This window comes from Coregonus lavaretus, assembly GCF_964263955.1.
Source record: "Coregonus lavaretus genome assembly, chromosome: 7".
NCBI classification, from domain to species: Eukaryota; Metazoa; Chordata; class Actinopteri; order Salmoniformes; family Salmonidae; genus Coregonus; species Coregonus lavaretus.
The window spans coordinates 47,551,020-47,578,405 of NC_139994.1; the positions used below are offsets into that span (position 1 = coordinate 47,551,020).

General features: G+C 44.0%; 2 protein-coding genes and 1 pseudogene across 9 annotated transcripts in view; all 3 read right to left on the reverse strand.

The window, feature by feature from the left end:
- LOC311132687 (alpha-actinin-3-like) overlaps nt 1-3,409 on the reverse strand; it is a gene marked incomplete at both ends in the record, with an annotated part of 30,941 nt that extends 27,532 nt beyond the window's left edge. Inside the window, 1 exon segment of the mRNA XM_084165955.1 lies at nt 3,272-3,409. Coding sequence (XP_084022081.1) covers nt 3,272-3,409 — 138 coding nt within the window.
- A 3,697-nt stretch (nt 3,410-7,106) lies between these two features.
- LOC311131989 (uncharacterized protein) lies at nt 7,107-21,302 on the reverse strand. Of its 7 annotated transcripts, none has more exons than XM_084165146.1 (8): nt 21,221-21,302; nt 19,554-19,704; nt 15,215-15,419; nt 14,649-14,755; nt 13,345-14,315; nt 12,810-12,881; nt 12,325-12,396; nt 7,107-12,100 (listed from the first exon to the last, which is right to left on the reverse strand). In XM_084165146.1, the coding sequence occupies exons 2-8, from the start codon at nt 19,695-19,697 to the stop codon at nt 11,764-11,766; spliced, it is 1,908 nt and encodes a 635-aa protein (XP_084021272.1). In that variant the 5' UTR covers nt 19,698-19,704; nt 21,221-21,302; the 3' UTR covers nt 7,107-11,763. The 7 variants fall into 7 exon arrangements, with proteins under 7 accessions (XP_084021272.1, XP_084021270.1, XP_084021271.1 ...); XM_084165144.1 differs by having other exon boundaries at nt 14,649-14,776; XM_084165145.1 differs by lacking the exon at nt 21,221-21,302 and adding an exon at nt 19,815-21,211 and having other exon boundaries at nt 14,649-14,776.
- Nucleotides 21,303-22,092: 790 nt separating this feature from the next.
- LOC311132545 (copper chaperone for superoxide dismutase-like) lies at nt 22,093-24,876 on the reverse strand (annotated as a pseudogene). Its single transcript, XR_014615363.1, has 7 exons — nt 24,768-24,876; nt 24,308-24,371; nt 23,756-23,864; nt 23,606-23,616; nt 23,154-23,323; nt 22,682-22,843; nt 22,093-22,423 (listed from the first exon to the last, which is right to left on the reverse strand). The product of XR_014615363.1 is annotated as a copper chaperone for superoxide dismutase-like (transcript).
- Between the last annotated feature and the right edge of the window lie 2,510 nt (nt 24,877-27,386).

A 27,386-nucleotide genomic window follows, 5' to 3' on the forward strand; every position in this document is an offset into this window, starting at 1 on the left:
ACTGGAAAACTAGTCAGGATCGAGGGAAAGATGAACGGAGCAAAGTACAGAGAGATCCTTGATGAAAACCTGCTCCAGAGCGCTCAGGACATCAGGTGCAGGCCTACTATCCACAGGGGAATGGTCATCCCTGATCATATTAAGTTGACGTCTGTTGAGTGTGAATAGTCCACATCCTGTCCTCACTGCGGTGATGGGGCCCTCCTTCGCCAATTTAACACTCTGTGCTGTAAATTAACATTTTTTTCCCCCTTACCTTAGGGTGTAACTTCTTAAAGTGTTCATTAGACTAATATGTTTTTCTACTTAAAGCTGAAGTGTTGCTCTTTAAACTTCATCTATTTTCTGTTTTGCCTTAGGGCTTTAGTGTAGATGCCAAATAACGTTATAATATCATTTTTTCTGTTACATCTGGTACACACAGAGCTAACTGAAATACACAATCCCTTTATAGGCTTACTGCAGTTGACATTATCTTTAGTTCCATGAAAGCTGACCTGACAAAATGATTTTCCATGGAAGTAGATAAATAAAAGTACTGTATCGTATCACAGGAAATAGCTCCCTAGCTCTCTATTTGCAGAAAAGGATTGTTATGACTGAGTTATAGCCAGAGACAGGACGGCTGGTGTGAATAAGAATCGTTCATACCTTCCTCTCATTCATCATCCTTTCATTCTGAACTCCTTAGGTGGTCAATGCTCAGATACAGTATATAACACCACTGTAACATTTTAACTTCTGTAAAGAAGGTGGCTCGGTGAACCATGCTCGAGAAATGAGAAACCTTGCCTTGAGACCAGAAGACCTGCGTTAGCTCCCGAGATAGGCTAATGCCTAGGCTTTAGCTCAGCGGGCTAACACAGTCTTGCAGTCCAAACCTTGGTTGGTCGCACTACATCAACTCTTAGGACCAAGTGAAATATCAAAATACAACCCTCTCAATAAAGTGAAAGGAGTGCTGTGTCTATTTCAAATGCTGTATCATATTCAACAGAGTCACAGTGTGTTGACAAACTTTATTACTGAGCCTGAATGCAGCCGGAGCTTTTTCCAAAGAAATGTGGAACATGCGGTTAGAACAGGTGGTTATGTCCTCTCTCAGATCCATTTCACCACAAAATGATGCAGCTTTCTATATTTATGAGATGATATCAGCTTCTTAAGCTGTTCTTTAGTATGTGTGTGGGGGGGGGGGTCGGGGTGAACTCACACAGCCCTTCTGGTGTGTGTGGATTAAAGGTCATATTTTTGTATTCCCCTCAAAAAAATCACTATTTTTTATTTTTTCCTTGTGTGTGTGTGTCTCACAAGCTCATATCACCTTATGCTAAACAGCAACAAAAATATATATATAAGATTGTGATATTGCACCACCTCAACAACTTGTTGAGACATTGAGAAGGTGTGAGAGAGATTGTTGGAGAGGGAACTGGCCAGGAGGTATTGGCCTACTATACTGTTGGGAAGAAGGGGGGAAAGTATAGAAGCGCGCGAGAGAGAGAGAGAGAGAGAGAGAGAGAGAGAGAGAGAGAGAGAGAGAGAAGGAGGGAGAAAGAGAGAGAATGAGGGAAAAAGAGAGAGAAGGAGAAGCAGGGAGGGAGGGAGGGAGGGAGGGAGGGAACAGAAAGAGTTCAGGAGTATTTTTAGGACAGGTTTATTCGTAGATCTGAAACTAACCCTGTCGGTGTACTTCTATACGAGCAGTCTTTCCCCTTCTCCCCTTCTCCGTTCTCTCACTCACCCTCTCTGGCCGCTGCCTGACTGGCCATCTGTTGACGTCTCTCACCCTTAAGGCCCTGTGAGCTCCAGTACAGTCACTGTGTGAAGGAAACTTTCACATCATAGAGAGACAGGGGAGTTCCATAGAAATATAATATATAAGGACTAGAATAGATTCTATTTTCTATGTGTTTCCTAATTCATGTTTGTATGTATATTATGTACAGTCTCTACCTTCTCCCAAGATGCCAATCAACCCAAGTAGGCTAGTTATGTATAAATATAAATAGGCCATAGATATTTTCAGACTGAGATTCAGACCTGTATGCAAGGACTACAATCCTCCAACTTCAGACCACTCTTTTAAAGGTGTACATGAACATTCTACAAAGTCTTGTCAGAAGCAGAACATTTATTCTGGTAAATCAATGGTAATAAAATATATATAGGCCATGAGGCACAAATCAGAAATGAATGCCTATGAGAGCTGAGCTGACAAACATGCATTTATTAGCATGGCGAACGTGCATTTATTAGCAGTTTAGTCTTTATGCTCAATGAATTCACTATTGAGGTATGGTTGTCCCATTCCAAGTTAGGCCAGGCCATAGAGCACAGGCAGGCGAAGCGCCGCGATGCTTACGTCATAACTGTCACATCAGCCCATTGACTTTTAAGCTTGACAGCTCCAGCTCATTAAATGCACCTGTCATCCATGTCCGCGAACACAGCAAGGCCAGCTGATCGCCAAGACAACGGGCCCAAGTCCCCTCGCGACTTTCTAGGCCTATTTTACATTTTATTAATTTAGCAGACGCTCTTATTCCGGCTACATGACACTTCCAGACACTATAGTTTGCCACCTCAAATAAGCGCCACTCCCAAAATAAAATACAAACTCATAGACAACTTGGAGTAGTTTTGAGAGAGCGAGAGAGAGTTTAAAAAGCATTCAACCTTTAATATATGAACATATCTCTCTACACATATAGGCCTACCTTATTAGACCTAACTGTTGACTGGTTGCCTAAGCATAGGTTAGAGATTCTGTAAATGGTTCGATTTGGGCCTGCCTATAGCACATGGTGACTTCTTGGAAAAGTCGTGCATAAAAGCACGCAAGTCCCTATTTGTTTAATTGCTTAGTTTAAATGTGTGGGGGTATATATATATATATATATATTGAGACTGTCTTCGTGTGCCTGTCGGGTGTAAGTGAAAGATAACACTGAGAACGTTGCGCGTTTGAAATATCTAACTGCTCTGCTCATAGCTTCCAGAACTGAAAGGGAGCAGGTGCGTACGCCAACTCCTTATACCACCACCCCCCCCCACCACCCCCAAACTTTAATAAGTTTTACTGGGATTTTAGTAACCGTCAACCATTTGATTCTGCCTTGTGGGCACTCATAAAACATACACAACGGGTTGGCTGGACTCAAGCCAGACGCACACATTTCCGTAGTGTACAACCGCCCGCTCTAGCCAACACTCAACGGTCACCGTGCCACTTTGACTTGACTTACTCACCGCCCGGCACCGAACGTACCTTTCTCTGCTGTTTCTCCCAGGCGGGGTCCAGCAGTAGGTCCCTGTCCCACTCATCCTCCGGAGTCATATACTGATGCTCCTCGCTCATCATATACGAGGTGTTGTATTGCGCTTGGGTTTCGACAGCCATCATCATGCCGTCTAGGGTTTCTAGTACCCCCTCTGATTATATAGAAAAGAAACGAGGTTTTTGCGCACTCTGAGCCTTGTAGATACCAGATGAAACCCTCCTTGGGCTTGAGGACTCGCTGTCTGTCAGGTGTGCTGGTCAGCAGAAACAAGAGATGCGGCGGCAGAGTACAGACTGCGGCAGAGGTGCAGCTCCCACTACCAGAAACTATGCTTCGCCCGTGCTACTTTCCTGGTCAAAAGTAGAACACGTGACCGCACCCCAATAAGTATGAGAACACGGGCGGGCGGCTGTCAGGGTCTGACCCTAAAAAGGTGCGATGGGTGGGGTGGTGGTTGGAGAGTTGACCTATCCCGGGGCAGGGAGGCTTGTGAGAGGAGGATGGAGACGTCAATCACACCCCTTACTGAAGGAGATTTTAAACTACAGCTTGTGGAGCGCACCTGTTGCCTCTTGTGCGCCTCTAGTCTCGGGCTCTAGTCTATATCCCTCTACACCCCTCACACTGATTACAATGATAAACAACACAGACCTCAGATAACCTCAATGTCCTTACAACTAAGAATTATATTGACACATCAGTGTATTTTAGGATAATTGCAGGACGATGGGAAGATGTCTTTATGAATCCAGGAAACTGACAGGGATATGCTTTTTTCATCCTTTCTCAATCCTCTCCTCTAAGACCCCCAGCTATTCCATGTATTTGAATTACTCCAGATCTAGCACCCCTGATTTAATGTGTCAACTAATCATCATGCCCTTGACTACTTAAGTCAAGTGTGATAGTTCAAGGAGGGTTACAACAAAACGGTGAAATGTCTCTGGGGTTCCCTGAGAGGAGGTTTGAAAAAGGCTGGCCTAGCCTATGAAGGTAGTACTATGAAGGTCACATTTCCAGAAGACACATTGACATGACAAGCCCTATATAAAGTGCTGTGACTCGAGGTAGAAATCAAAGAACAGCTGAAGGCAGTTGACTTCTCAATATTTGGCTGATACACCATTGACAGCTCAGATGGAAATGTCAGTAGGCACAAAGTGATCTAGACCTACAGTATTACATAAGAAAATATAGAAAAATATCAAAAAAAGGCATATAGCACTGCTTTATTTCCATATTTGTGCTGTACGCTTAAAAATAGCCTAATTATGTTTAAAGAGAGAATAAAACAACGTTTATTTTAAAATATTCATTTATTTGGTACTGCCATGCAGACGGTACAGTGCCTCAAGACATATAAGCGATGCAAGGAGTATACATATTTATATGACATTTGGTTATTCATTGTCATAATACATTTAAGGCGACATTTTCTTGGTGGAGAGTAGTTTAAAGCTGTGCAAAAACACAGTAAAACTCAATCTGGCATTGTGATTGAATTAGACTTTTCTCAAGCATTGTGTGTTATAAAAGGTCACTATTCATGCATTGCTCAGTATACTAAACTCTAGTTAAATAATCACCCATTTATAATGAACATTGTTGAAAATATTTATAATAACACTGCAGGATTATAATGAGTTTTACAGTATTTTCTTGCATATTTTAACTATTTTGCACCATTAAAATGTCCCCCTTCATCTCCTTCAAGCATGCTGATTCTTTGCACTTGTTTGCAAAACATCACCTCAACAATCCAGCTGGGCATACAAAGTTGCTCTTTCTCCCTAAAAATACCAAAATAAATCAAATGGCTCAGACTATAAGAACATAGGTATTAGATAACAAATGAGGTAACAGTTTACATTAGGTTGCCTTTATATCGTAGTAGGACTATAGATAGTATTTTCCTTAACCAGATGAAATCACACACCATTACACTGTAACTACACTTGACTTGCCCCAGATTCTTAATTAAGTCAACTTAGTTACAGCGTAGTTACAAGTTCTTGCATGTGAGAATATAATATTCGATGTGACTAGGTAGTATTTGGGCTGCAATGTTAAGTGTGACCGACAGTCGACTTGCGACTACACAGGGGGCAAATCTGCGGCCCAATTCCAATTCTTCCCGCTCTCCTTGAAGTGCGCATTCGTTCACTCCTTGAGGATTTAAAAGCATGAGATTGGTAGAAGATATATGGTATACTCTGTCTACAACAATCCAACGCTTTCCCCCATCATCTCCTTGAGTGGGAGTGGACAAGTGCACACTTCAGGAAAGAGGGGCGAGATTTAGAATTGAGATTCTATTGGTAAGGCAGCATTTCTGGCTTCCCTGTCCTGTGTTGTGCAGAGCGAGGTAGAGCAGAACAGGAGCAGTGGTGAAAGGCTGCAGCCATGTGGTTGTCCGTCAGTGTGAACTAATAGGGAGCAAGCCAGGGGGATTTAGAAATGCATGGCTGGCTGCATTTGCTCAAGCACTAGAGTCAGACTCCACACATCCACTTCTGAGAGGAAAAGGGGACTATGTGGGAAAAAGCACCACATCCTGATTAGTTATTTTAGTTAGTCCATTTTGTGCAGAGGCAATACTGTAGTTTGAATGCTCAGAGAGATTACTGGTGCACCTTTTTACATTTTAGTCATTTAGCAGACATTCTTATCCAGAGCGACTTACAGGAGCAATTAAGGTTAAGTGCCTTGCTCAAGGGCATAGAAAGATTTTTCACCTAGTCAGCTCGGGGGTTTGAACCAGCGACCTTTCGGTTACTGGACCAACGCTCTTAACCGCTAGGCTATCTGCCGCATCTTTACAAGACTCCCCTCCCAGAGCTGCAAATGCAAGGCACAGTTTTTCTATCCCCCCATGAGTGCAGCACCAGTGATTTTATCATTTTCCTTTGACCCACTGTAGGCTATAGTCAAAATCAATGTTTCTTGAGACAACCCAGCCCACTCTCTTTCCATGAGCCGCCATTTTGAAAACATCTAGATTACTTTTCTCCTCTAGGATCAGGATAGAATGGGGTTAAGGGAACAGGCATGGATCAGAGCTGGAGATCCCTACATTACCAACGCAGCTTCCTTCCATCCATCCTTCATTCTTTTCAGTGGTAAAGCAGACAGACACACGGGAAGACCACGCCCTCTCCCTGTCATGTCTCTGCCTGCCGCCGCCAGCAACGCTCCTCTCAGATGCTCACTTGAATTCCTAATGAAATGTGATTTTGACCCTCTAAAAATACCTGTGAAATTGTCTAAGTTTCACCAGCAATTTTCTTTCTTCCTGGAAAATGATATTCAAGCACAATCCCCCCCCCCCCCATAAAACATTGATTTGGAGTTATTAAAATGAATAGGAAATACATTTTCAAAGGCTTTTGGTTTGACAAGGGTATTCATTTTGTATGTGATTTGTTAGACAACACTGGGGAGTTTCTGCTGTGGAGAGAATATATTAAGGTTTGCAAAGCAATTCCACTTCCTTTACTTGGACTTATTAAGAACACTTTGCTATATTATGAGGTTGTTCCCACTTTTCCAAATTCATGAATGGTTGTGTATTAAATCTAAAAAATTACCTATGTTTACCTTCAATGATTTTAAATGGTATTACGCTTATCCTTGTAATTTCGATCATAACTATTTTATTAACATTATTATTCTCTTGGCCAAATATTATATTCACAAATGTAAATGGGGTGAACTGTTGCATTTTTATAAATCCCTCAAACTTGTGAAACTTAAAAAGTTGGACAATTATTAGAAGTCATGTCTCTGAATGTCTGTAATGTCTCATCTAAATTATGTCCTGAATTATTCTTTTTTTTTTTTGGGGGGGGGGGGGGATGTCCCTGTATTGATGTGTAATATTGGTATTATTGTTGTACAAAATAATATTTTAAAAAACACCCACCTGCAGGCTAAAACTATTCTAAACAAATTCAAAGAACCTCTCAGCTGCTCAGTGCACATGTCGGACAAGTGTGTGTGTGTGTGTGTGTGTGTGTGTGTGTGTGTGTTCAGCCATCCTAACAGAGGGAGATTCTTAACAGATATAAACACACACACATATACAGCACAACCCACAAGTACAGCCGGTTGGCACAGGGACGGCAGCTGTCTCCAGTGAAGAGAAATAGTCCCCATACCAAAGAAGTCCTATAGGAGTCCTGAGATTGCAGTGAATCTGCAGGTAGTTAACCCTTAATGGGTTCGTCTGTCTTATAGGACACTTTTGATAGGGCCATAGGGAACTCAGTGTTAAAAAAACAAATGTTATTCTTCAGAGCGAGGTCAACTTATTGACTTTTTAGATAATTTTGAATTGATTGATTAAACTGCACAGATATGGGTGGTGATGGTAGTAGTGAACAGTGATTAACCCCCATACACATCCATGGCAAACCCAGCATCACAGTTTTAGCAAAGCAAAAACTCTCTCTACAAAGTCTATTTTATGAAGTAATACCAAAGATGGTGGATAAATAAGATAGTTTACTCAGGCCGTTAACCATTTTACAAAAATGGTCAAGGTTCCTGTTTGTGTAAGTGGGAATTTTCCTCTCTCGCGTGAGCATGCTTTTCCCTCGTGAGCTCACAGTTCCTCCATATAGGTTGTGTTCCCTTGCTCAGACGTTGCATGCAGCAACCAATGGTTGCGTGCCACGTCATCGACTGACTGATTGATATAACATAATGATGTGATTAGCTGATACTTTCATTACCTATCCTGGCGTTGTAAGATAAGGTATGCGTCAGCAACGCCGGGGCAGAGGAACGCAGCCAATGTCAGGCATGTTCACGCCAGAAAGGGAACAGCTGGCTCTGGTCTATTTATTGTCCCCCTCTCGCTCGCCCCGACCAACCAGAAAAAATGAGCCAGTGAGATGCCTCGCCCTGGGTCACGCCCTCCGCAGGGGCAATAAGTAGAGTGAGCCTGCCCCGATCAGAAGAAATTAGGGAATGGGGTGTCTCGCTTTCTCTACCATCTCTGGTAATACTCTGTCCAGCCAAGCGACCCCACTAGGCCACCATACACTGTGTCCATTGTCATTCACTAAGTCTCTATGGTTACAGCCATAGCCAGGTGTGGCCAGTTGGGGGCTGCTGATCCGCAGCCAGAGCCACAGAACCCAGCCTAGATCCAAGATGGCAGTGGGCGGCAGCAAGCGTTGTGTACGGCAGACAGGCGCAGAGGGGGATGGGTTGGGGGGAGGAGGCGTGGCGAATACGGCGGTGTAGGAGTCACTAGCGGGGGCGGGGGATCCACATGTGCCAAGCCTCAACACACCAATGACATCACACACTCACTACTGCACACACACGGTCTCAAACATGTACAGTCAATCAGTCACACACAAACAGTAAAGCACAAGCACACAATCTCTCGCTCTAACACACAGACACACATCAGCACGACAGAGAGAGACTGACAGAACAGTCCACTGTAAGTGCTGCATGGCGAGAGACAGGACAATTCAGTGGAAGTCTGGTAGGAGACATCGCGGCAACGGTGAGCAGCGACCCTCGGCTTTGGCAATGTCAACGCAGGTGAGGGGGGGAGCTACGGAGGGGTGGTGGTGATGGCGGTGGGGGGGGGGGGGGGTTGGTCAAAGCACAGTCAGAGAGAGGAACGGGAACGGTGCTTTGTTTCATTACCTTGGTGGAGTAGATTGAGATCCCACTTCCCATTTGCCTGCGCGACGTTTATTGTCTTCCCCCTCTCACCTCACGCTCTGGTGGTGTGTGAGGAAGGCACGGGACCTATTTCAGTTGAAACGGTCAGTCAGTATGTACAGGGCTTTGGATAGAGAACACAGTGACACATGCATGTCTAGAACAGTAGTAAGTAGAGACAGACAAGTTGTTGGTGTTGTGGTTGGGTAGGAGCTCCCCCGGCCCCAGCCCAACAGATCAAAATGTCACAGATAGAGCCATTCTGTCAGTGTGGCTCTCAGATGCTCTGTATGTGTGTCCACCACTGCTAAACAAGGAATCATCTGATTGGCACAAAGTGATCAGAGGTCATGGAAACTGTTTTCAGACATGAGTGCAAGGTAACAGTAGACCTTGTTGGGGTACCAGTGAGGGGTTATGTCCCAATTATTTCTCCTCCTTCCTGAAGTGTACACTACTTCCCTACTTCTCACACATCTAAACGCATTGGATTAGTGGAGGCATGGGCTAGAGGGAGTTTCCATCATATTCCTTATCCCAGTCATTTCCTCTCAAATCAGTGAAGGGAAGTGAACAAGTGCACAATTGGGAAGAAAATAGATGTTATTGGGATACACCCTGGGCCTGTCTGACTGTGCTGTAGGCCTACAGAGATTTTGAGCGAGGCTGGAGCGAGAGAGGCCGACCCCAGACTAGACTTACCCCATCCACCGAGGCAGACTAGGGAGGGGAGCACACACTGACAGACGCTACTCCTCCTTTTCTCTGCCACCCTGGTCCCCAGTCATATGGGTCTGGTCATTACAACAAGGAGAGACAGGAAGGAGGAGTGAAGAATACAAACGAATAAATTAAAACAAGGAGAAATACATCTGAAATGCTCAGGTTCTTCCCCCCCCCCCCCCACAGTAGTCAGAAACATTCTTCATTTTAAATGGTGGGCATGTGTAGTACACATATTAAAAAGCATGCCGGTTTAATTGTTTATTTTTAGTTTAAAAAAAAGGCAAAATTCAAACAAATTTAAAAAATAAGGTCAGAAACAAGGCAAGCAACAAGAATAAAAAGACCGTTTTTTTGTGACTGTCGAGATCTCACAGGAGATGCAACCGTGTGTGTGTGTGTGTGTAGATATATATATATATTTATATATATATATATATATGAGACGGAGAGAGTTTATGCAATATAAAAAACAAAATCACTACAACCACAAGGAGAAAGGACACAGTGGGGTACGGGGTAGTGAGTCGTCTTACAACGGGGTGCAAGGATACGTCGGGGAGAGCGACTGAAAGATACTGCTCCATCTGTCATCATATCGGTGCGAACGTCACCGACCACAAAAAAATTATAATGTCACATTATCTTAACCCTTTACCCTCCACCTCAGATTAAAAAGCCTGCCATAAGAAATAAGCACTTCAAAAAGGAGCTATTCCCTCCACTAAATGCACTTCACACAACGCTTAGGCACAACGTTAAGCTCATCGAAACTCATGATTCTCGAGCTAAAAAGTTGACTTGCTTGTAAATCCACCAAATAATTCATACATGATCTGAGGAGTTATAAATGTACTCTTCATCGACCCTACAACCACTTACAAAAAAACTAAAACAACAAATAATTCAAAAGGCCTCAAAATACACTGATTCATTAAGACTATTAGTATAGTACATAATCTTTGTCACTAAAATGTGGCATTCTTCTCCAAACTCCTGACCAGGGTTGGGATCCATTCCATTTCAATTCAGGAAGTAAATTGACTGAATAGAATTCAAATGGAATGGATCACAGCCCTGCAACTGACACCAACTTATATACTGGATGGATAGAAAGCAGACGACTCATATTCTAACCAGCTAATCTCAGTCCTATCTCATCGTCAGAGGTAGGTATAGATAAGCCTGGTGAAACCTGACTGAATCCTCCATTGTTTCAGTGGTGAGCACAGCGTTCAATCTGGTTTAGCCAGGCTAAGGTATAGACAGAGTAAAAAGAGGGCAGAAATGCAGCAGTGTCTTTCAGTGTTCTGGTTGAAGCGGGGTGAGGGAGGGATGAGGCTGGGTAGGTAGAAGGTAGTTCTTAAATAGTAGTGTGGCTGTGATCTGTGCCCTCGAGTCCCCCAGGGGTGAGCTAGTGAGGGAACAAGACAGTGTGTGTGTGTGAATTACATTGAAACAACAGAAAGCCAACATCTCTCTCTCTCACACACACTTTCACACCACAGTCCCGACGCATGCAAGCCACACAGACCCCTCCAACCCTGGACCTTCACAACAAACCACAGTGCAGTTTCAATTAGACATTCACATAGTTCAAATAAAGCTAGAAATATTACTGTTGAACTAGTGGAGAGATTAGCTAATTCATTGAACACTCGAGAACCATCATATTTTGGCCTTTACACTGTAAATCATCACTCTTGAAGGCAATGAAAATGTATGAGGGTTGTCATCTATTTCTTACACTTCAGAAAGTCATAGAAAGCCCTACAAAAAAATGCCAACAGTATGTGGTGGAAGAGAGCAACTTTTCCCGTCTTTAACTGCACTGTGTGTCTGGTATCATAACCATGGTTGGAGCTAGGGTCTTAGTTTTTACTGTAGTCAACGGACAAACCCAAACCCAATACCAAACCAACCCCACACATAAAACACTCATTCTCGCACAGATACACATCCAGATATATATACCCCCACACACAGCCACTGAGAGGAAGGAGGGGTACGAGGGTGGTATACAGGTTGTGTGCAGGGGGGGAACAGAGGAGGTGTGCGAGGGAGGTGTGGACTATCGGAAGGGGGGCTCAGGCGTGTGAAGGGAGAGTTCGGGGGCTCGGCGGAGGACGGCCTCCTTGCGGTTCGGAGGCGGCGGCAGCGGCGGCTCATACACTCTGGGCACCGCCACCATGGCGGAGGCAGCCACCACTGGCCTGAGGGCGGCGTCCAGCGCCGTGACGTGACCGGGCTGGCCGTGGTGGTGGGCGTGGCCCGCCATGGCGTGGGCAGGGATGCCGGCGATGGCGTGGTGGTTGGGAGGCGGGTAGGCGCACTGGAGCTGTTGGAGTTGCTGGTACTGTTGGAGTTGCTGGTATTGCTGGTACTGCTGGTAGTACTCTGCATAGTACCTGGGAGAGAGGTGGGGAGGGGGAAAGGGACAGACAGAGGGAAGGAGAAAAAGGAGGAAAGAGAGGGAGGGAAGGATAGAGGGACAGACAGGGGAAGGGAGACAGACAGACAAGAGGGTTTTGGATTATCTACTATAATACAGTCTTTTACACACACAAGGTTTAAAAAAATCTAGTGGGGTACAGAGTCTTTCCGGGGGCGGTAGGTAGGGTAGATAGCGTACTGTAACTGCTGGAGCTGCTGGTACTGTTGGTGTTGTTGTTGGTAGTACTCAGCATACTGTTGGTACTGCTCTCTAAGATACACACGAGGGAGGGGAACAGATTTTAGATCATGTACCAGTAGGGAACAGGCTTTCAGAAAATGTGCAAGGGGTTGGTTAAATTAAAACAAGCCTCTGATGACAATGAAGGATAACGTATTGAGCAATTCAGCTAAGTGTATGTCCACTACCACTCCTGAAGTGTGAACATCAGAGGGGTCATGTAGTGAAAAAGGAGAGAGTGCAGTACATTGGGGAGGGTCAGAGAGGATTCAATAAGGAGCGAGATGAGTTAAGTGCTCCTAAAACCATTGGGGCGAACCCTAACTTCCACTTTAGTCAAATTTTCACTTAGCCACGCATCGATGTAAATGTGAGACTAAGTGAAAATTCAACTTAAAAGTGGACTTTCGACTTAAAGTGGAAATTAGGATTTGCCTAATTACTGTAACTGCTGGAGCTGATGGTACTGTTGGTGCTGTCGTTGGTAGTACTCAGCATACTGTTGACACTGGTCTCTAAGATACACACGGAGGGAGGGGGACAGAGAGCGTTTTAGATCATCTACTAGCAGGGAATTGTAGTCTTTTCACACAAAAAGAACAGGCTTTCAGAAAATATACAGGGGGTAAAGCCAGTCTGATGGCAATGAAGGATAATGTATTGAGCAATTCCGGTACAGTAAGTATGTCCAATACCACTTCTGAAGTCTGAAAACTGACGAAGATTTGTAGTGAGAGAGGGTAATGTAGTGAGAAAGGAGTGTTTATGGTGTAGGGGGCAGTGCAATGGGGAGGGTCAGAGAGGATTAAATATTCCTACAATCATTGGGGCAAAATTTTCACTCAGTCCTGCACTGATGTCAATGGGACACAAAAATGTGACTTAAAGTGGAAATCTGGATTCGCCCCATAGAGCGTAAAGCCAACTAAATTGTGAATGAGAGTCAAAGAAGGTTTGATAAGGAGAAAGTGCTAGTACCTAGCCATGGGGTCCTCTGCAGCCTCCGCTGCCTCCTCTGCAGCTCGCCCAGCAGGGGTGGGGAGCAGTGGCCGGCGTTGCTTGGGCGCTCTCTGGTACATGAAGGGCTTCATGACGGGGTCGGGCAGCAGGGACCCCGCCGAGCGCCTCAGGGGACTCCGGTCCCTTTCCCCGGACTTTGCTGCTTGTGCCGCCGCCGCATTCTGCTGCTCGGCCAGAACCTGCTGTCCCTGGGCGAAGTAGTGCTGCACCCTCGCCGCCTCAAAAATGGCCGCCGACGGGTCCGCTGACACGCTCATGGCTCCCATCCCCATGTGGCCGTAGGCATGCTGGGCGCCCCCATACAGCGCCGGCGCCAAGGCGTAGGCCTGGTTGATGGCAGCAGCGGCTGTAGGCATCTCTACGCCATGGGCTGCCAGGTAGACGGCCCCTGGGTGGTGGTGGTTGGCCATGGCATGTGCATACACCGGTGTGGAGTAGGCAGCGGCGGACGCTGCGGCTGGGCTGGCAGCGATCTGACTGAGCTGACTGTAGAGGGCGGCGTGGCTGGGGTTCATGGAGCTGGCATACACCTGCGTGGCACCCGCCTGTGTCAACGCTGCCGCCTGATTGGCTGCCTGGACTCCGTAGAGCTGATTGGCCACATTGGCGCCGTAGACCTGCGTCGCCAGGGCACCGTACACTGCCTGGTTGACGGGGTTGCTGTCCGTCCGCGTGCCGGTGGTGAGGCCCGTCAGTGCCGCGTAGGTGGGGTCAAAGGTCGAGGTGTTGTAGACAGAGTTGTGGACGCTCTGCTGGACCTGGAGGGGGAGGCCGGCTGCGGCAGCGGCGGCTGCAGCTAACACGGCTGCCTGGCTCTGGTACTGTTCCAGAGAGGACTTCCCTACAGGGCACTCCCCAGCGTAGTGGCCCTGCTTCCCACAGCTCACACAGGGGATCTTCCCTGTGGGGGTTTGCTTGGAGGGCTGTACCTGTAAGGATAATGAGACAGGACACAATCATGTTAGCTTCAGGGACATCTTTACTAAGAGACAACAAGACATAGAACACAGAGTATTATGGGTACTGTAGTACATCATTCTACAGCCTTCAGGAACATCTTTACTGAGATAAAACCAGATATACAAAGCAGAGCATTATGGGTACTGTAGTACACATAGAAATACAGTCACTAGAACAGGCATAACACCTCAGACCACAGCAATTTGGCCGCACCCTCACAGGTCCACTCAAAATGGCCACCGGTCCACCCATCAATCCCTTTCCCCATTCTATTTCTATGTCAGGGTGTCGCGCTACAGCACCTTGGAGAGCTCCACAGAGAGCGGGCGTCCCTTGAAGGAGGTGCCGTGGAGGGCCTCGATGGCCTGTAGAGCCTCCTCCTTGTTCTCCATGTGCACGAAGGCGTAGCCTGCAGAAGAGGAGAGCCTGGCTGTCATTGAGCGCAGGGACACCAGTTAGAATCACACCGGGCATGCCACACACACACCTTAACGCTCTATACACACACTTTCCTTACTGCTCTATACAATTGTACACAGACCTTACCTGACTGTTATTCAAGTTGCATAATGAAGAAGCCCTAAACAGCTAAGCATACATTGGACCTTAACTAGCTATCAATGGTATGCAGTGCTTGAAGTGCACTGAAATAGGTGCCGGTACTCATTTTGGTTGCTGGAACTCTTTATATTTCGATGCTAGTACACATATTACAGCCAATATTCTATAAGAGGTACAGTAGAACATTTGAGGCGCTAGTACTTCATACCGGACAGCACTGACCGGCCCACTTCAAGCACTGGTGGAACATAATGTACTGCACAATCTCCGTTCTGAGTACCCCTCCATGAGAAGGGGCGTGGCTCACCTTTGACCTTGTCGCACTCCAGTACTTTGCCAAAGGTCTGGAAGAGCTCTTGGAGATCCTCAGTGGTGCACATGCCCGACAGGTTGCCCACGAACACCTTGGTGGAGTGGAGCGGTCTGCCCCGGGACTCCTCCACCACCAGGTTCCTCCCCCGGAACTCCCTGCCGTTCAGCTCACTGATGGCCCGCTCTGCAGCCCCCTCGCCCTGGGAGTAGATTACATTGCATTACAAAATGTTGACTAAATAATAGGATAATTTTACATTTGAATATTACAGTGCTATGAAAAAGTATTTGCCCCCTTTCTAATTTTCTCTACTTTTTGCATATTTGTGATACTGAATGTTATCAGATCTTCAACCAAAACCTAATATTAGATAAAGGAAACATAAGTGAACAAATAACACAACAATTACATATTTATTTCATAAACAAAGTTATGCAACACCCAATTCCCCTGTGTGAAAAAGTAATTGCCCCCTTACACTCAATAACTGGTTGTGCCACCTTTAGCTGCAATGACTCCAACCAAATGCTTCCTGTAGTTGTTGATCAGTCTCTCACGTCGCTGTGGAGGAATTTTGGTCCACTCTTCCATGCAGAACTGCTTTAACTCAGTGACGTGTGGGTTTTCAAGCATGAACTGCTCGTTTCAAGTCCTGCCACATCATCTCAATTGGGATTAGGTCTGGACTTTGACTAGGCCATTCCAAAACCAGCTGCGCTTCAGCTCACAGACGGATGGTCTGACATTCTCCTCTAGAATTCTCTGATACAGAGCAGAATTCATGGTTCCTTCTATTAAGGAAAGTCGTCCAGGTCCTGAGGCAGCAAAGCATCCCCAAACCATCACACCACCACGCTTGACCTTTGGTATGATATTCTTACTGTGGAATGCAGAGGTTGGTTTTTGCCAGGCATTACTGGAACCATGTCGTCCAAAAAGTTATACTTTTGAATCATCTGTCCATAGAACGTTCTTCCAAGAGTATTGATGATCATCCAGGTGCTTTTTGGCAAACTTGAGTCAACTTTTTGGACGAGATGGGTCCCATTATGCCTGGCGAAAACCAAACACTGCATTCCACAGTAAGAACATCATACCAAAGGTCAAGCATGGTGGTGGTGGTGTGATGGTTTGGGGATGCTTTGCTGCCTCAGGACCTGGACGACTTGCCTTAATAGAAGGAACCATGAATTCTGCTCTGTATCAGAGAATTCTACAGGAGAATGTCAGACCATCCATCTGTGAGCTGAAGCTGAAGCGCAGCTGGGTCATGCAGCAAGACAATGATCCAAAACACACAATCAAGCCTACATGAAGCCTACATGAAAATTGCTAAAAAGCAACTAATTGGAAGTTTTGGAATGGCCTAGTCAAAGTCCAGACCTAATCCCAATTGAGATGTTGTGGCAGGACTTGAAACGAGCAGTTCATGCTTGAAAACCCACACGTCACTGAGTTAAAGCAGTTCTGCATGGAAGAGTGGGCCAAAATTCCTCCACAGCGACGTGAGAGACTGATCAACAACTACAGGAAGGATTTGGTTGGAGTCATTGCAGCTAAAGGTGGCACAACCAGTTATTGAGTGTAAGAGGGCAATTACTTTTTCACACAGGAGAAATTGGGCATTGCATAACGTTTATGAAATAAATATGTAATTGTTGTGTTATTTGTTCACTTATGTTCCCTTTATCTAATATTAGGTTTTGGTTGAAGATCTGATAACATTCAGTATAACAAATATGCAAAAAGTAGAGAAAATTAGTAAGGGGGCAAATACTTTTTCATAGCACTGTACATTAGAAAACATTAATGTGAGAAACACTCAATAAGGAAATGAATGTTGTACCATATGGAGTCAATGTAACCTACGTACACACAAAGTAACAGCCAACATAATAACAACAACAAGAGAACTAATGTAAAGCATACTGTATCCATAATAAGTACAGTGGGGGAAAAAAGTATTTAGTCAGCCACCAATTGTGCAAATTCTCCCACTTAAAAAGATGAGAGAGGCCTGTAATTTTCATCATAGGTACACGTCAACTATGACAGACAAATTGAGAAAAAATAATCCAGAAAATCACATTGTAGGATTTTTAATGAATTTATTGGAAAATAAGTATTTGGTCACCTACAAACAAGCAAGATTTCTGGCTCTCACAGACCTGTAACTTCTTCTTTAAGAGGCTCCTCTGTCCTCCACTCGTTACCTGTATTAATGGCACCTGTTTGAACTTGTTATCAGTATAAAAGACACCTGTCCACAACCTCAAACAGTCACACTCCAAACTCCACTATGGCCAAGACCAAAGAGCTGTCAAAGGACACCAGAAACAAAATTGTAGACCTGCACCAGGCTGGGAAGACTGAATCTGCAATAGGTAAGCAGCTTGGTTTGAAGAAATCAACTGTGGGAGCAATTATTAGGAAATGGAAGACATACAAGACCACTGATAATCTCCCTCGATCTGGGGCTCCACGCAAGATCTCACCCCGTGGGGTCAAAATTATCACAAGAACGGTGAGCAAAAATCCCAGAACCACACGGGGGGACCTAGTGAATGACCTGCAGAGAGCTGGGACCAAAGTAACAAAGCCTACCATCAGTAACACACTACGCCGCCAGGGACTCAAATCCTGCAGTGCGAGACGTGTCCCCCTGCTTAAGCCAGTACATGTCCAGGCCCGTCTGAAGTTTGCTAGAGTGCATTTGGATGATCCAGAAGAGGATTGGGAGAATGTCATATGGTCAGACGAAACCAAAATAGAACTTCTTGGTAAAAACTCAACTCGTCGTGTTTGGAGGACAAAGAATGCTGAGTTGCATCCAAAGAACACGATACCTACTGTGAAGCATGGGGGTGGAAACATCATGCTTTGGGGCTGTTTTTCTGCAAAGGGACCAGGACAACTGATCCGTGTAAAGGAAAGAATGAATGGGGCCATGTATCGTGAGATTTTGAGTGAAAACCTCCTTCCATCAGCAAGGGCATTGAAGATGAAACGTGGCTGGGTCTTTCAGCATGACAATGATCCCAAACACACCGCCCGGGCAACGAAGGAGTGGCTTCGTAAGAAGCATTTCAAGGTCCTGGAGTGGCCTAGATCTCAACCCCATAGAACATCTTTGGAGGGAGTTGAAAGTCCGTGTTGCCCAGCGACAGCCCCAAAACATCACTGCTCTAGAGGAGATCTGCATGGAGGAATGGGCCAAAATACCAGCAACAGTGTGTGAAAACCTTGTGAAGACTTACAGAAAACGTTTGACCTGTGTCATTGCCAACAAAGGGTATATAACAAAGTATTGAGTAACTTTTGTTATTGACCAAATACTTATTTTCCACCATAATTTGCAAATAAATTCATTAAAAATCCTACAATGTGATTTTCTGGATTTCTTTTTCTCATTTTGTCTGTCATAGTTGACGTGTACCTATGATGAAAATTACAGGCCTCTCATCTTTTTAAGTAGGAGAATTTGCACAATTGGTGGCTGACTAAATACTTTTTTCCCCCCACTGTATATAGGTTATAGGTTGAGAGCTTTTGTGAAAGAGCACAGTTAGAAAAATATGGCATATAGAAGCAAACCGGATGGACATCATGAAAATGATCGGAGGAAGTTCAGGAGTAAAAACAAACAAAATATAATTATTGTAGAATTTGACTGTGTCCATAAAATGTATATAGTATGTATGGGCCGGAAGTAGAGGCCTAAGCGTTGTTGTTCACTAGTTTACTCCAATTGGGGAAGGGGTGGTGGGGTTGGAAAGTAATGAAGGGAAATATAATTTAAAAAAGGATATGTGTGTGTGTATGGATGGATGTATGTATGTATGTATGTATGTATGTATGTATGTATGTATGTATGTATGTATGTATGTATGTATGTATGTATGTATGTATGTATGTATGTATGTATGTATGTATGTATGTATGTATGTATGTATATATATATATGTGTGTGTGTGTGTGTGTGTATATATATATATATATATATATATATATATATGCGAGAGAAAAAAAACATATGGGGGATTGGAAGTGATGCAGACAATTACATTGATGGAAGTTACAATCTATCTGAAATATTAAAGCTGATCTACCCCCTAAAAAAATAAAAAAAAATAAACCAACATACAGTTCTGGAGTGCCCTCCCCGTCATGGATTTAAAAGCATAGGATTGGTTGCTGTACATTTTGCCTAGACAAAGTTTAGACCATTGTTAAAGCCATGAAGAACAGTATGCAACTAAATGTACACTTCAGGAGAAGTGTAGAGAATTGGGAAACAGACCTTAGTCCTCCCTATGGGATATCTATATCCTACCTGTAGGTGTACAAAGGCAAACTGTCGGAGAACGCTGCAGCTGACCACCTCGCCATACGACTCAAAGATGGCCGACAGCTCCTCCTGGGTGGTGTCCAGAGCCAGGTTGCCCACGAAGAGCTTCACCGTGTTGCTCTTGTCCATTGTGGCGCTGGGGGTGACACACACAGATGCAGGCAGACGGATACAGGCACACACACACAGACAGACGCACACACACGTGGGACACAAGGGTGAAAGAGAGCAGACAAGTGAACATACTGAAGACAACTTTCCTGAACTTCAGCTTGTTGCACTTGTCCATGGCGGTCGCTGGAGAAAACAAATTGCAACCATTCAGAGGGAGAAAGCCAGAGATGAGTAAACAAATGAAACCACAGGAGAAGAGGGGCAGGAAATGTGTGTCAAGAAGAGATTTGACCACCATGCACAATAACTACAAAGGCATGAATGTCAGATTGAAGACACCATATCCAGTTAAAATATGTAATTATATGGAAGACACCATAGAAACGTGGTTATGTAGCCTATTCTATTCTCAAGCAACAAGTTGACCTCTGACCTTACTTCCTACTGGCCAAGAAGCACTAAGCTACCTTACAGGGTTGTCATCAACAGTTTAGGCGGGCCAGTTGCTATGCTAGTTGTAGATCAAATCAAATCAATTTTTATTGGTCACATACACATTTTTTGCAGATGTTATTGCGGGTGTAGCGAAATGCTTGTGTTTCTAGCTCCAACAGTGCAGTAGCATCTAACAATTCACAACAATACACACACATCTAAAAGTAAAAGAATGGAATTAAGAAATATATAAATATTTGGACGAGCAATGTCGGGGTGGCATTGACTAAAATACAGTAGAACACAGTATATAAATATGAAAACAGTAGGTAAACATTATTAAAGTGATCGAAGAGCAAAAAAAATAAAGAACTTGACACCACCAGAGTGACGTTTCTGTTTTCTGTGCATACCAAACACAATGCTATACATAGTAGCCTATGCGCTGAGATCATCTATATTTACAGTAGTTTAAAAAGTTCAGACGAGGCACACCCGGTATAGAAAACATTTTTTTTCTGATGACGCAGCACGAGAAAGTAAAAAATGTTTTGCTAGAAAGATTGGGGATCTCCCGATCTACCACGATACAGAAATTTAACAAAAATGTGGTGCGGGTTTACATGATTTCGCAAGTCGCAGTTAAGACTGAGCAAGCAATTATAGGCGTATGTTTTCTTTAAAATGAGTAGCCTGATACGGAGGATACTTAGGTTTTGCTTGGTGGGACTGAAACTGAACAAACCTAAAGGCGAAAATGTGATCAAACGATTTCGATGCAATTTTTTTATCAACCTAATCTACACAATTACACAAACAATACGCAAATTGTATCGAGTGAATGGTGTTGGATTGGAAACATTACCGATTTTACAGTTAAAACGTTACAATAACAGCATTTTTCAGCACTGGAATGGACATTCCCCGAGAGCGAAACATTTATTCAATGGTACGACAACCCGCTTTCATATTTGGTGTCGTTGGTTGTTCCGCTCTCGGCGGATAAAACCTCATATTTCTACTTATCGTCGTTTGGTGTATTTTTCTTCGTTAGTAAAGAAATCAAATGAAAGAGATGGACAGACATCTACCATCTTACTTACCTAAGCAGTGCCGTGTTTCAAAATGGTAGCGCCTGCTTCCGTTTTTTAGAATGACGCGCATTCCTCACCAATGGGGAAGTCAGGGTGGCTCGGGTCTGCCGCACTAGAATGCTCATTCTTCACAACATTTGAACAGATATAGGCTATTCAAAAAGTGGCTTTATAACATGTTTCGACTGAGCAAAAGTCAGTCATTTATCAATTCATATACAGGTTTCATTCAGTCCAAAGGGCAACTGGTGCCTTTTATTGCAAGCTCACTGAGAAAAAGTTACAAAGAAAAATAATCTCTGGTTACAAAGATTTGGATAAAATCATCGTGATTTAAGTCATACCACATTTGGGAGGAAAACCACAATCTCACGTAACACATTTGGAGGGACTGATATTTACACAGTAGAGCACATTGTAATCAAACATAGAATGACAACATTGACTGATTGATAAACATTAACTATTAAACAACAGAATAGTCAGCATGGGATAATTCTGTCTTGAAACAAGAATATTGTTTATATGTGAGACTATTCAGTGTCCAGGAACACACATCCTATTCCTGTTGTGTTTCTTCAGTCTGTCATGATAGGTTCCGGTCTCGGAAGAATTCAATATGGCATCTCAATAAAAAGGAAGATGACTGCTGATCAGACAATTATTTGATCTCTCCTCCTCGGTCACCTACTTAACCTCTCTCCCACTCTTAGTGCATTTTCAGTCTGTGTGCGACATCATAAGCAACAGCCAGTGAGGTTCACCATTCCGGGTCATATTCACTGATCACTAAACAGAACACACGGACGGATAACCTGGACTTTTGTTGCAAAACTTTTTGCTACATTGTGCACTAATGAATATGACCCAGGTGTCTGGCATTACAGGTGAACGGCAGGTGTCTCTGTGGTGGTTTTGCTGCGGCCCGTTCCAGCCAGCGGTCGGTCCCTCTCCTCCCACAGTGTCACCCCGTCACACTCACAGATCTGCTTGGCGTTCTGGAACAGGCCAGCGGAGCGAGCGATGATCCCACAGGCCAGTCTGTACCCAATGAGCACAGAGCAATAGATACACATACATAGACAGGGCCAGCACCTGCAAAGTCCAGACAATGAAGGTAACATGACACGAGTCACACAGGAATATACACAGAATACTATCACTAAGAGACATTCCAATAACCTATATAATTGTATTTTAAAATGGTCAAATACAATTAATTAACTCCTTCAACTCTGACTTACAGTCAGTCCACCCAAATGCTATCCTCATCTCTCCTCTACCATGAGCTCAATATTCCCCAGATCACCTACATGCTGGAAGAAACACATTTACATGGATATCACAACCATGAATAGCATTTGACCAGTTAGAAAAGGTGAAAGGCAACAAAAAAAGTAAACCAATATCTGTCTAATCAATATCAGTCAATACCAATCCAATCATATCTTTGAGACAGTAAAAAGTTACTTCCTGAGAGCAGAACATCTCAGAAAGTACCCCACTTTCACAAGGTACTGAAGCAGGACTATACAGTGTAGCCCTACTCTGAGTGAAGGCAAGGAAACTGTACTGTCTGGGTCCTGTGGGGCGCCATGTTGTCTCCCATAGGGGTTATAGTGTTCTCCACAGCTGTACAAACATACACGGAGAGAGAAACATGAGTCATCCGCTCCCATGATCCTCTGGGGCAAGCAGGTGCAACTGTGACCTCATCATGAGCTGCCTTGATGCAATCATAAAGTGACAGATCTATTCAAGGGTTCCTTTAATTGACTTTGAGGAAACTCTGAAGGCTGTAAAAAAAATTGGGGCCAAAACAATGCATACAGTATAATATATTATGAAAAATATAATATTAAAAAATCCTCAAATAATGCATATAACTGGCATTTTGGTGCTAATATAACATTTGTGTGTGCTTCACACACACACAGGTTACCTTTGGCAGTCCTGTGTGAGGTCTCCTAGCGTGTGGACGTGGAGGCCATGGGCACCAGATTCCAGACCATCAATGATCCCGTCGATCAGACAGCGCTCCTCAGACAGCTGCAGGAACCGCACCACCCCATGAACCGCTACCACCCATCATGGCTACCGCTGCACCCAGGTCTGATACACACAGACACACACACACACACATATAGTAGAATACACAAATACAGAGCACATATGCTGCCCCATACACCTGTGATGTAGGCCTACTAATAACTTAAATATTGGACATTAGTCTGTCAATGTATTCAGGCATTCTGAAGTCACCAAGTAGTTCATACACCCTCAGGATGCTGGCTCCCTCCATAGGCAGTGGACACATTGGGATTTTGTGTTGGAGTATTTCGGATAGAGGCAATGCTTTTTTTAATGGGAGTCATCCATTGAGGGGTGAATGACAACAGAGATGACTGTCCGACAGAAAACACATAAATTGTCTGTTTTTTGAAGTATGCAACAAAAAGTGTTGTACTTTTGACGGGCAATGAATGCAAGTCATATACAATTTCATCCGTGTTCATGCGTCCGAAAGTATGGCCGCAGCCTTACCCTGCCCTGCATCCAGTGCTCTCTATGAGATCCTGCACCTCATGGGATGTCAGAGCTGCTTCCACCAGAACCTCTTCCTTCCCCACGTCTATCCTCACCGACCACACTCCTAAAAAGGAGAGAGAAAGAAGGGGTGAGGAACACAAAACAGAGACAGCGAAAAGCAATGAGCAGGAGAAAACACAGAGATGAGGAATAAAGGGGGAAGAAAAGAGAGATTACTGCTGCCCTGTGACCGGCTATGCTTTAGATGGCTTGGAATGCATGGAGGGGCCCTGTGGTTTTGTTCCAGTGTTAAGTATTTGACCAAAAGCAAGAGCAGCCCCTGTATTGCCAACTAAATTGCAATGTACTGCACTATGATGTAACAGTAATAGCTAAGTAAATAATAACAACATTCATAATTTGTTCTACTGTATTACGATTGGTATGAAGCCTAGGGGCAATACCCCTAGTTAACATTGAGTTGTGCACACTGTAGCAGAATTGTAGTTAGTAGCCTACTACAATAATAACTTATTTGAGTAGTGGAATGGACAGGTAAAAATGTACCTGCCTGGTTTTCCCTCCAGTGCACCTTGGACTTTCTCTGCACAACGGTCACTGCAAACTCCAGCTGTACAGAACAGGTAAATAAGATACAGTACGCAGTGAACAAGATCCTCAAAGTACAGTACAGTCTGTATTGCTAGATCTCTAAATGTAAATTAAGCTTTGATATAGCAAGCTACTTTAGTTTCCCACCAATGCTGCGTTCAATATCAATTATTGATGATAGCTAAAGTTGGCCTACCAGGCACGATTTATGAAGACACATGACTGACAGCTAGCTATTTCAGACAGTCCTGTTATTAATTTGTATAAGCGGTCTTGACTCCTACATATACAGTCATTGAGTTTTAGGGCTATTCAATAAGCAATTGTTTACATTCAGTAGCCTACTGACACTCAGGAGCGCAAAATTAACAATTTGTCGTTTGAAGAAAGCATATTTACATCAAATTGTTCAAACCTTCGTAGTTCTGTCTGTGTCCATTTTTGTGCCGTACGCAGTTGTCTGACCTATGATAACAGAATTCAATAGAAAACGTCCTACTTTCCTCCAAACACAAAACGGGAGAAGGGCGCTGACATCTTTATGAGGTCGGTAAACGGTATTTTGACAGTCACCGCCACCTAGTGTCAATTGACAATCACTGCGTAGATTTGGTGTTCACTTTTTACTAAAGAATGTGACAAGACAAGTAAATGTAATATGATGGAGCAGTGGACTGAGAATAGGGTTATGTCCCAAATAGCACCCTATTCCAGCACCCTATTCCCTACATACTGTAAAAATAGTGCAATATATAGCTAAAAAGTATATCCGGCAGTGGCGGTCAGTGTCGTTTAAGATGAGGGAGAACAATTTTTTTTAATGAGCATGGCCTTATTTCTATTACAGCATATTGGATGACTGTTATAAATATTCCATTCATCCAGTTCAATGTAACAGCGATAGGTTTAGGCTACTAAATGATACTCGAATTTTCCCTTACCCATCATGAGGTTGCTACAACCTATGAATTAAAGTTTACAATGTAGGTGCACACCGGTCGAGAGACAGAGACACATGGACAAACAGTGACATTCAACACCGCCTGATATTTACATTTTAGTCATTTAGCAGACGCTCTTATCCAGAGCGACTTACAGTTAGTGAGTGCATTCATTATTTTTTAAATATATTTTTTTCATACTGGCCCCCGTGGGAATCAAACCCACAACCCTGGCGTTGCAAATGCCATGCTCTACCAACTGAGCTACATCCCTGCCGGCCATTCCCTCCCCTACCCTGGATGATGCTGGGCCAATTGTGCGCCGTCGCATGGGTCTCCCGGTCGCGGCCAGCTACGACAGAGCCTGGATTCGAACCAGGATCTCTAGTGGCACAGCTAGCACTGCGATGCAGTGCCTTAGACCACTGCGCCACTTGGGAGGGTGTAATGATATAGGGTGTAATCGGCACTGCACCACATGATATAGGGTGTAATCATTAGTCCAACAGTTGCAAACAAGAATTTCTATTGGACAAATCCAGGTATGTTTATCCCCGTTTTGTTCGGTTTGCTTCCGTTTAAGAAATGTTTTTCAACAGAATGAATACACCCTGATCACGAGAAAACACAGTTCACTTTCATAGCAGCCACATTGTATTCCTTCTCGCTTGTGGACTTCAGTGCACAACACATCAGCTGTATGTGACCAGGCGAAAAAACCTTTCCAAGGCAAACCGCTACAGAATCTCAAACAGAATTGATCACTTGCATTATGTACTTTTCATGTAATTTCAGCTGCAATCCAGGTCAGTTGTTTGTGCTATTAGATGAAACACAGTGATAACACATTAATCTGTTGTATAAATAAACAAAATATCTGACAGTTCATCTGACATGTATTCCCATTTGTTGTGCTTTTTAAAATGGTTGAAAGTGCAGTGATAACACCTTTAGATGACAGCTAAACCAAAAATGTGACATTGTTTTCCATTGGAATTTGGTTGTGCTTTTAGATGGTTCAAAGCATAGTGATAACACACTGGGAATTCAACAAACTTCTGGCTGTCTTTTTGAGTGGGTGAATAAAGGTTGAAATCACATTGATCAACGTCTCAACCAATTATTACCCAAATTTCCATGTTGAAATTACGTTCTTTGCTCAGTGGGGAGGGGATCAATAAACCCATCAATTTCGGGACACACTCGTGACTTGAATGATGCAATTCATGTTCCACTTTTAATATGATTGACAGCAGAGTAGGACACATCAACATAAACACATAGGTTGAGATTGAGTGTATGTTGTACTGTACTGTCTGATGATGCAGTGACCTACCTACCTTAGTCAGATGTGCAGTGGATCTAGGGCACTCTATTCCCAAATGGCACCCTATTCCCGATGTAGTGCACTACTTTTAACCATGGCCCATAGGGTTCTGGTCAAAAGAAGTGCACTATATAAGGAATAGGGTGCCATTTGGGAAGCTGCCTATAGAAGAGGATCACTTAGAAGATTGCAGTTGAGTTATTAATGATGATTGCTTTCCCTGCACTGCATGTGTGGTGTATAGATGGTTGCGTCCTATGGGCCCTGGTCAATAGTAGTGCACTATATAGTGAATAGGGTGCTATTTGGGATGCAAGCCATAGACCCATCTCAATCTGTGGTAGATTATTATTACCCATTTCATCCTGCAGATTACAGGCCGTTAGATTCCCGGTATGGGGACTGCACCGCTAAGCTGATCACTAGTGAGATTTCAGCACACCCAGGGGTCAGAGGAGAGCTGGTTTAATGTAGTGTCTGTGTGTTTGGGGGAGGGGGGATTGGAACCGGTGCTTTGGTCAGATGACATGAAAATAGAGCTATTTGGCCACGTACACCAGTGGTGGGTTTGGCGTCAAAATGAGAATGCATAAGCAGAAAATAACCTCATGCCCGCTGTAAAACATGGTGGTGGATCTTTGATGTTATGGGGCTATTTTGCTTCCACTGGGACTGGGGCCCTTGTTAAGGTCAATGGCATCATGAACTTTACCAAGTACCAGGACATTTTAGCCAAAAACCAGGTTGCCTCTGCCAGGAGGCTGAA